Source organism: Rattus norvegicus, chromosome 20, assembly GCF_036323735.1.
Source record: "Rattus norvegicus strain BN/NHsdMcwi chromosome 20, GRCr8, whole genome shotgun sequence".
In the NCBI taxonomy this organism is placed as follows: Eukaryota; Metazoa; Chordata; class Mammalia; order Rodentia; family Muridae; genus Rattus; species Rattus norvegicus.
In genome coordinates, this window is record NC_086038.1 from 37598635 (window position 1) to 37609196 (window position 10562).

General features: G+C 39.3%; 1 protein-coding gene across 9 annotated transcripts in view; it reads left to right on the top strand.

Moving 5' to 3' along the window:
- The window catches only part of Pkib (cAMP-dependent protein kinase inhibitor beta), a 97044-nt gene extending 87071 nt beyond the window's left edge, over window positions 1–9973 (top strand). For 6 of the 9 annotated variants that reach the window (XM_006256513.5, XM_063278957.1, XM_006256512.5 and 3 more), the window contains one exon: window positions 9024–9769. In XM_006256513.5, coding sequence (XP_006256575.1) covers window positions 9024–9091 — 68 coding nt within the window. In that variant the 3' untranslated portion in view covers window positions 9092–9769. Of the gene's footprint in view, window positions 1–9023 lie in introns of all 9 variants that reach the window. The other 3 variants (NM_001076553.2, NM_012627.3, NM_001271158.1) reach the window with 1 other exon arrangement.
- Window positions 9974–10562: the final 589 nt, after the last annotated feature.

Below are 10562 nucleotides of genomic sequence, written 5' to 3' on the forward strand. Positions count from 1 at the left end.
GGTGCTAGGATTCTAGGTTCAACCTCCAATACAAAAGTAATTAAGTAATCATGAATATTAATCATTTAACTGGATTTGAATTCTAGTTCATTGGCTGTCTTAATCTGCCACTTCCAATTTGAAAGCCTAATTCAGAAGCCAATGACTGCTGTATCTTCTAACATAACCAGAGGCAATAGGAGATGATCCTAGTCATAAGGTGTCTTTCTTACTTCTATCATTACTATGTCGTCTACTGTTCAATTTTACAACTGCTAAATGCTAGGAACCCCAGTGTTGAATAGGGCAGATGTAAACTCTGACAATAATTTAGTCCAATGAGAATGCTAGGTTTTTTAATGAATAAATATATAACCTAACAATGATAGGCTTTATCAGAAAGCTGGAATTTGTGCTTTGTAGAGAGTTCCTCAGTGATTACAAAAGAAATCAGAGCATCCATCACTGAAATCAGAATAACTTATGAGGCTGAGGCAGAAGGATTGCTATTAGATTGTTGCTATCCAGGAATTACACAGTATAATGTCCCTTTTATTCTATTGTATAATTGTCATTCGGGTGGCTTACTATCTCAGTCTGCTAGCCTAGGCCTAGTCCTAGAAGCTTCTAGCCTCTGTACAATCTTATCCAGACCTAAAATGTTTTCAGCCTCTGAGACTGACTGCTGAAGAGGCTCACCCTTTCTAGTTCTTTCTGAGCTTTGGCTGGTTCAACTCAGCTGTTCTGCCTCAAACCCCTTTCCCAATCTGGCTTCTCTCGGTTTCTCCAAATTTGTTGTTTGGCCTCAAACTAACTCTAGCAGTCTTTTCTAGTCTTCGGTCTACTCATTTTTTTTAAATTCATTCTGTCTTAATGTGAGTCTAGCTTATTCTCTCTTCAATCTGTCTCTGTAAAACTCTCCTGGTAAAAATGGCCTTCTCCCTCTCTGTGCTACTCTACTCTCCTTCTCAACTCTGCTGCACTGCTCTCCAAGAACTCTACTTTATACTGGACTGTTCTCTCTTACTCCTGAACTGTCTGTCTCTCCCTTAAGTAGCTTTCCTTTCCTCTCTCTTCTTGTGAGAGTTGGGCATATCCCATTCTACTAAATCTTTCTCCGGTTTGTCACTTTTGTCTGCTACTCAATTAGACATCACTTTCAAACATGAGTGCTTCCTTTACAAAGTAACTTTACCTTCATTGTTTGGGATTAAAGGCATACTAAGGGCATGCCTGTATTTCAGCCAGGAGGGTTAAAGGTATGGCTAAGGACTGAGCCATAGTCTAACTAGAAACAAGTTCAAATATCTTATAACAGTAGGTTCCAGGACAGCCTGTGCTAGCTACAATGTAATATTTTCTCAAACAAAATCAACATAATAACAATATCAGTTTGCACACCAAGGCAGAGGTGAAATTCCATGTGGTCCTACCATTAAGTAGATCCTTGGAAGGTCAGTGCCCACTGAGAAAGAGTCAGTTAACTTCCAGAGAGGAATTCCCACTAAGTTTGCCCAAGCCCTAATGGTAAGCCCTGAACACGTACACACACACACACACACACACACACACACACACACACACACTCACACACACACTCACACTCACACACACACACGCCAGATAGACTCAGTAGGTTATACATACAAGTGCATATACATATATGATTGTATGTTAATATGTATGTATATGTGTATATACATGTGACACTAAATAAAAGAGGTTGTGAATTTGTGTGGGAAAGGAAGGATCTTAGAGAAAGGAGTGACTACAGATGCAGTGCTCATGAATGAAGTTCTCAGATGCAGTGCTCATGAATGAAGTTCTCAGATGCAGTGCTCATGAATGAAGTTCTCAGATGCAGTGCTCATGAATGAAGTTCTCAGATGCAGTGCTCATGAATGAAGTTCTCAGATGCAGTGCTCATGAATGAAGTTCTCAGATGCAGTGCTCATGAATGAAGTTCTCAGATGCAGTGCTTATGAATGAAGTTCTCAGATGCAGTGCTTATGAATGAAGTTCTCAGATGCAGTGCTTATGAATGAAGTTCTCAGATGCAGTGCTTATGAATGAAGTTCTCAGATGCAGTGCTTATGAATGAAGTTCTCAGATGCAGTGCTCATGAATGAAGTTCTCAGATGCAGTGCTTATGAATGAAGTTCTCAGATGCAGTGCTCATGAATGAAGTTCTCAGATGCAGTGCTCATGAATGAAGTTCTCAGATGCAGTGCTCATGAATGAAGTTCTCAGATGCAGTGCTCATGAATGAAGTTCTCAGATGCAGTGCTCATGAATGAAGTTCTCAGATGCAGTGCTCATGAATGAAGTTCTCAGATGCAGTGCTCATGAATGAAGTTCTCAGATGCAGTGCTCATGAATGAAGTTCTCAGATGCAGTGCTTATGAATGAAGTTCTCAGATGCAGTGCTTATGAATGAAGTTCTCAGATGCAGTGCTTATGAATGAAGTTCTCAGATGCAGTGCTTATGAATGAAGTTCTCAGATGCAGTGCTTATGAATGAAGTTCTCAGATGCAGTGCTTATGAATGAAGTTCTCAGATGCAGTGCTTATGAATGAAGTTCTCAGATGCAGTGCTTATGAATGAAGTCCTCAAAGAAACTCACAACTTCTAAAATACTTAAAAACAAATAAAAATGTAGTGATTCCTCTGTGCATACAATAATAATCCAGCTCTAAGGGGATGGATAGAGGAGAAGGAAGAATAAGAATGCAGAATGAACTGTTGATGCAGTCTAGAAATGAAAACTGGCCACTGTGGGTTGAGGGTGAGTGAGAGAACAAGTTCCTCAAGATAGCTTTGGGCACAGATGCAAAGGCCAGATCTTGTGAAACTTTAGAAATGTGGGTGGAGCAAAGGATTTTCATTTCCAAGGAGAGGAGGTCTATCGATCAGTTGGCGTCTGATTTATGTTTAAAGTCTTTTTCTTTAAATATGAAGTGGAAATGGGTGGTAGGGAGGCATTTATGTTAGATTATGGATGTAAAATTCCCACTGGAAAAAAATCTTTTTAGGCCAAATTAAACTTTTGTATTCACAAGGAAACATGCAATCCCAGACTATTCTGTGGTGTACAGTTAACAGAAAGTCAGCAGACAGCCTGGGAGCACAGTCTTCTTTCATGGGACTCTTTCTCAGGGTGGTAAAACAGACTTGGGGTCAGTTCTCTGTGCCTCCCTTTCACCAGGGGACTTCGGGGAGACAAGGTCAACGGAGCTACAGAAGCCCTGTGTGCCACATGAGCTACTATGGTGTCACAAGCCTTTATCCACTGCTTCCCTGCAAGAGTCATGCCCACTCAACAGGATCATGGTTTGTAGGGCAGTTCAGTGTTATGGTTCTCTTCAGGGTATTTACTAATCTATCCATTTACTTACTTTTATATATTCTTTTGTGAAGAGTTAAGCCCTAACAGGCTATGTGCAAAACAAGGACATCACAGTGTCTACCTTTAAGACCATTAAACTAAGGACCAGCTTTCTCAACATACTGTCATGGAAAGTCTCCTGAATTTAATGTATTTACATAATATATATGTACTGGTTAGTTTTGTGTGTCAACTTGACACAAGCTAGAGTTATCACAGGAAAAGGAGCCACAGTTGTGGAAATGCCTTCATGAGACCCAGCTGTAAGGCATTTTCTGAATTAGTGATCAAAGGGGAAGGACCCAGTCCCTTGTGGGTTGGTGCAGTCCCTGGGCTGGTAGTCTTGGGTTTTATAAGAGAGCAAGCTGAGCAAGCCCGGGGAGCAGGCCAGTAAGAAACATCCCTCGATGACCTGTACATCAGCTCCTGCTTCCTGACCTGTTAATGACTTCCTTTGGTAATGAACAGCAATGTGGAAGTGTAAACTGAATAAACCCTTTCCTCCCCAACTTGCTTCTTGGTCATGATGTTTTGGGCAAGAATAGAAACCCTGACTAAGACAATATATGTATAGGTATAGGTATAGATATAGGTATACATGTATATATTTGATATATATATAATAAATATATTTAAAATTTGAGAATTTCATACATGCATATATTTTGATTATGCTTGTATTTCTTCCCCTTCAGCTCCTCCCCTGTCTTCCTTACACTCTTCCTCACAACTTTTTGTGCTCTTAAAAAGCAAAAAACAGAACAAAAACAAGAATTCATTGAGTCCTCCTCATGCTACCTTTGTGTGCATGGGTGAAGGATATCTGCTGGACTTTGGGACGCATCCCTGAGGAAAACTGACTCTTGCCATCCCAGCAGCCATCCATTGCAAATAGCTCCTCAGATGGCGTAGACACTGTTCATAGTCTCATCAGTAATTCTCAATAGGTGCTACCCTGTTTGTCTCTTCTGTTGGGAGTTTCTAGTTGGGTTTTAAGAAGAATAATTAGGAAGCCTTCACACCACTACCTCATTTGACCAACCATGACTAAGAATATAATTTGCAGAATAATTTGCTTCTTCGGCTTATAGAAGAAGCCAATATGGTCTAGGATTATCAGTTCTAATAGCGTTTCCCAGAAGGATGTTTTGTGGGTGGTTGCTTCAGAATCAGTGATGACAAAATGATAGCAGGATTAGCTTAGTGCCTTGTATTTCATAATGCTGCACGACATCATGTATACTCTTTTCCTCCAAACATCCTTTCTGAAGTTCTTTCCATGAACATTCATGAAATGCCTACCATGTTCTTTTAGAAAAAAAACTGGCTGTGACCATGACCCAGATGTTTTCATAGCCCAAGTCTTCTTATAACGGATATTTGCATCTCTGTTTTTGTTTCATAGAAAAGTACCATGAGAATGTGTTGCTTTCTTAATTTTCTTTTCTCCATTCTTCCTCTAATCCTAGTAAGATGTCATCCTATCACACATACATTTATGACATTGCCTTTGCTATATTTGTTGGTCAACTCTTAGCTCTTCTCTTGTGTAATCTTTCAGAGCATTTAGCATGACTGGTTATTACTTCTTCCCTTAAACAGTTTTCCTCCTTTGGTTCCCTGGACACTTTGCTTTTGTGTTTTTTCCCCCACTCATTGATTTTTTTCACTTTGGGTTTCTGCTCATCTCATTAATTACTTAAAAGAATAGAAGGCAAAAAGTAGAGTTTTTGGACAACTTGTTCAATGCTTTTTTGCTTCTAATGCTATCTGATTTCCTTGGATAATTTCTATCCTACTGATTCTAAGATTTATGAGTTACTGAGTAACTTGTATGAGTTACTGTTCTCGTTGCAATGACTAACAGACTGACAAAATCATAATAAGAAAGGAATGTTTTTTTGAAAGCAGATTTTTTTTTCTCCCATATTATATCCTCATTACACTTTCCTCCTGCTGCTACTTCTGGTTCCTCTCCACCTCCCCTCTCATCTGGACCCACTCTCTTTCTGTCTTTCACTAGAAAACAAACAGGCTTCTAAGGGATAATAATAAAATAAAATACAATAAGATAAAACAAAGTTAACACATTGGAGTAGGACAGAATAAACAGGAAAATAGCCCAAGAAAAAGCACAAGAAACAGACATAGAAGTATAAACCCACACATGTATACCCTTGGAAATCTCATAAAAACACTAAACTGGAAACCGTAATATGTACGCAAAGGACTTTTAGGGTAAAAGATCAGGAAAAAATACATATGTATAAAATAAAATTTTTAAAAATAAGATAAAAATTTTAAAAAAATGTCCTGACACGGAACCTCCAAAAATATCTTTGAGTTCATTTCTCATTGACCATCCCCTGCCGGGCCTGCAGCCTACCATTGAGAACTTTGTTTCTACATTGGGACTCCCTTGGAGTGGCTATCCTTTGGCAGTTGCTTCTGGCCTAAGGGTAGGGGCATGAGTCTACTTCTCCCTTCAGCTCTGTGACGGCATTTGGTGCAGACCCATGTAGTCCCTGTGTGTATTGCCTCAGTCTCTGTAACTGCCTCCATTCTGCTGACTCAGAGAGCAGTGGTAGTGTGTGTGTGTGTGTGGTGTGTGTGGTGTGCATGTGTGCATGTGCGTGCGTATGTGTGTGTGTGTGTGTGTGTGTGTGTGTGTGTGTGCGCGCGCACGGGCACACATGTGTGTCCTATATTCCCTTTGGCTCGAACACTTTTTCTGTCTCTTCTTATGCCGAGTTCCTAGATCTTGAGGGAAGGGATTTGATGGAGATATCCCAATTAAGGCTTAGTATTCCAAGATTTCTCACTTGTTGCATGTCTAGCTCTGGGTTGCTGTGTTTATTCCCATCTGCGACAGGAGTAAGCTTCCCTGATGATGGCTGAGCAGGGCATTGAACTATGAGTATAGCAGAGTGTCATTGGGAGTCATTTTATGCTCCCCCCCCCTTTTTTTTAAAGAACAGTAGCATTTGGTTTTATGCTATGTCCCTGGGCTATCTAGTCTCAGGTTCCATGTTACCAAGGCACCCATGTCATAGAGTGGACCTTTCAGTAAATCACTTGTTGGTTGGTGACTTTTAGTTTTGTTTTTTTTTTCCCAGTCTGGAGCTCAAAACTTCCTCCTCAAAGTTGTGAAGCACATAGCCAGGTTAATCACAGTAGCTCTGTTCTTAGCAGTAGTATTCTGAAGTTCTTGTTGCTATAACCAAATGTGTTAGACAGTCAAATTAAGGAGGGAAGATGTACTTTGGCTCACTGTTTGAAGGGATGTACAGTTGAACATAGCAGGAAGGATGGCGAGGTGCATATTCCTGTTGTCTTTGCAGGCATGAATCAGGGAGATATAAATGTTGACGCTCAGCTGGCTTTTTCCTCTTTCCTTTTTTATTCAGTCTGGGATCCTGTGGAGGGATGCTGTGTGTCTTCAGGATAAGTCTCATTGAGTTCAGCCTCTCTCGAGCTACTCCCACATATATGTTCAGATGCGTATCTCCTGGGTAATTCTAGATCCATTTAAGTTGATAGGGAAGATTAACTGTCATTAATTAATGACATGGATGTCAGGCTGGAGGCCCCTGAAGTTTGCTTTCATAGAGTGAATTACCTGCATGACTTCACTGCTAGGGTACAGAACAGGATTATCAACTTTAGTGGGCATAAAAGCAATCTTTGGATTTTCCTTCGGAACTCCATTCTTCCTGCATTTTCCCAATCACTGCGAGCAGCTATTTGATAGCTCCAGTTGCCCAGAAGTGTTGGTTCATCCGTGTTTCCCTCTGACTTTGCACATTCTGTCTCTCATCATTTAATGGATACTCTTAGCTACGCTTTCAGAACTGGTCCATACATCTGCCATTTTTCTACCTGTTACCTGGTGCTCCGTCTCATGCTTTTTCATTTCTTTCTGTTGTGTCTCTCACAAATCACTGACTTGGACTTTACTGTTGCCTTATTAAAATTCCTTTCTTCCTGTGATACAAACTGTGTATACTACCCTCCCTTTGCAGATTTTCACTAAAATCCCTCCATTTTTAGATGTTATTTCCAGCTTACCCTGTATCAGGCCTGGAGACAGCTTAACCATTCCTATTTTCTACTCCTGATTTAATAACCTCATTTCTTAAAAATGATACAGTCCACATATTTTGTTTATTGTCATTCTCACATGGTTAACTGAATGTTACCTGAGAACTGCTACATGTGCTTAGCTTGGTACAATTTTATTTTTAGATGGAAGTCTCACATTATAGTCCAAGCTGGCTTGCAGTCATTATATAGCCAAGGTTGCTATAATTTGCTGGCAAACGAAAACTCCTAAATATCAGACTTATATTCAAAATACAAAAGATGGTTTTGTTAGGAGAAAGTTTGAGGGAATGGTTGAGACTTAAATAATTTCATTTAAATGAAGAGAGCCAAATATGGGACATTTCAAAGGATGAAAGAGAAAAACAGCATTGCAACTGAGCTGTATATTTCCGTCCCATCACGGGGAAAGCTGAGGCAGATAAATCTCAGTGAGTTTGAGGCTACCCTGATCTACACAGTGAGATCCTCTCTGGGGGTGGGCGGGGAGGAATGGCTCAAGATAGTAGTGATTTAAAATGAATCTATAAAATAAAGGGGAAGTTCAGTCAAATAAAGAGTAGGGAAGTTTGGCTGGAATTGTCAGCTTCTTAATGAGTTTGAAACTGACAGGACTTGGAGCCATGAGGGCATTAGGCTTTGGAAGTAAGAGCATTACTAGGACCAACAGCAAACGTGTCCTCGGCAATGAACAGGGTTCCTGTAGTCACAAAGGGTTGCATTTGCTTAGCCCTCTTCTCTTTCTTTACAGCTTACCAGTACAGTCGCTTCATTTTCATTTTCCTATGAGTGCCAACAAGTTCCGTAATGATTCCTGAGAGGCACATTTTCCATTGTTATGGGAGGGGGCAGAAATAAGTCTGGGTAACAGAAGAGCTTAGGCATTTGGTCATAGGAAGGTGAGATGGCGTTTATTTTATTTTTCACAAAGGGCAGAATGTAAGGGTATTTCCAAGAAACAAAGGAAATAGAAAATATAAAGAATACAGAGAAAGTATGTCCCAGGAAAAGGGGATGATTGAGGGCCCAAGTAGCCATTTGATCAAGGTTCAAGTTGTGATTTTCCACAAGTCATTTAATCTGATTCTACTTTAGTTTGCCACCCTCTAGTTCAGTGACTCTCAACCTTTTTTAATGCTGTGACCTCTTAGTAGAGCTCTCATGTTGTGGTGACTGCCCCAACCGTAAAATTATTTTATTGCTATTTTGTGACTGTAATTTTGCTGTTATGAATTGTAATATAAATATCTGATATGCAGTTATCTGATATCGACCCATAGGTTGAGAAACACTGCTGTTGGTGGAGGGTATAATGACATCTTAAGAGGTGGCCTGGCATGGAGTAACTATAGACCCTGAAGTTGACTAGGAGAAAGACCTATAAAGGACTCAAGTATTTCCTCTCTATGCAGATTCTTATCCATATTGAAGGCAAAATATGATCTAGTCAGGATGGAAACTACATGAGGAGGCAAAGGACAAAAGAACTTTCATTCTAAACATAGAATGTATTTCACCATATTTTGCATATGATTGAGAAATCTTTTATTTTTGCAGATGCAAAAATGAAGAATGAAGAGAAAGACCAAGGCCAACCGAAAAAGCCCCTAGACGAAGACAAATAAAGGCTTAGAATTTATCAAGGGTGTTGATTTTATGCACATTGAGAGACATAGCTATGCATTCCTGGGGTGTTTGATCTGGTAGTAACCATGGTAACCCATGGTAACCTCTGTGTGTGTGTGTGTGTGTGTGTGTGTGTGTTTTCAGTAATTTTGTTATGATGCTATCCTTAAACTGCAGCTATGATACTGAAATAGAATATTAAAAGTTATTACCTTCAAATTGCACCCAAGGAAGGACACACTGTTTATATCCCAACAATATCCTATCTGTCTATCTCGGGATTTACTTAGTCAGATATATGTTTAATTCTGTCTTAGCAAGTTAGAACCTTTTTCTTGGTATGTATAAATGGATACCTATTAATTTAATACTTTGTAGAATTTGTAGGAAATTATATTTTTGGTGAGATAGAATTAGTAGTAAAAAAATCACTCTTATAAAATGTGTTTATTTTTCATTAAAATTGCACCATATTTCCTGCAAAATATTAGGAGAGATCTGGAAATATTGTAAAAGTTGTAACAACTTAAACATCTCTATGATGTTTTTGTCTAATGTATTTTGCATCTAGTCTCGATGTATTGTGATTTTTAATATGGACTCACATAACATAAAATTTGTGACAAACTTGCTTAAAAGAAACATGTGTATTGAATAAATCTCACTATATTCCTTAACTTGGTTATATGTGTGCTTCTCATTTTAATATGGATTGTACAAGATATTGTGCTCTTTTTCTTAGACTGTTTGTCTCTAGGTTTTTGTGTGTGTACGCAAATTGTTGCTAGAGTAATTTCATCAGGAATGCTGGTCTTAGTTTTTATATTTTTCCAAAGTATAATACTATAAGTTAAAATAGCAAAATAAATGCTTTTAATATATGTTTAAATATAAGTTTCTTTCCTTTTTTTTAATTGAAAATAGATTCTCCTTTCATACAAGACATTCCAACCACAGTTTTCTCTCCCTTCCTAGTTCCTCCCCACAGATTCTTCCACTCAGATCCACACTCCCTCATTTTCCCTTCAGAAAAAGAGCAGGCCTCCAAGAGACAACAGGAAACACACACACACAAAGGAAATACATTCAGACAAGGCAAAAGCCCTCAGATCTAGTCTGGACAGGGCAACCCAGTAGGATGAGAAGAGTCCCAAGAGTAGGCAAAAGAATCAGAGTCACCCACTCCCATTGTTAGGAGTTCCACAAAAACATGAAGCTAACAGCCACAACATACATGCAGAAGATCTGCTTCAGACCCCTGCAGACCCTGTGCTTGCTGCTTCTATGAGCCCATAGGAGTCCTGCTTTGCTGGTTCTGTAGGCCATGTTCTGGTATCCTCAATCTTTCCTCCTCATCTTCCACAGAATAGTTTTCTTTTCAAAAGAGAACAGAAACACTAACTGAATAATATTCCACAGTAGAAATTCATAACTGATAGAAATTTCCCTCATTTTGTCTTCTGAAGTGGG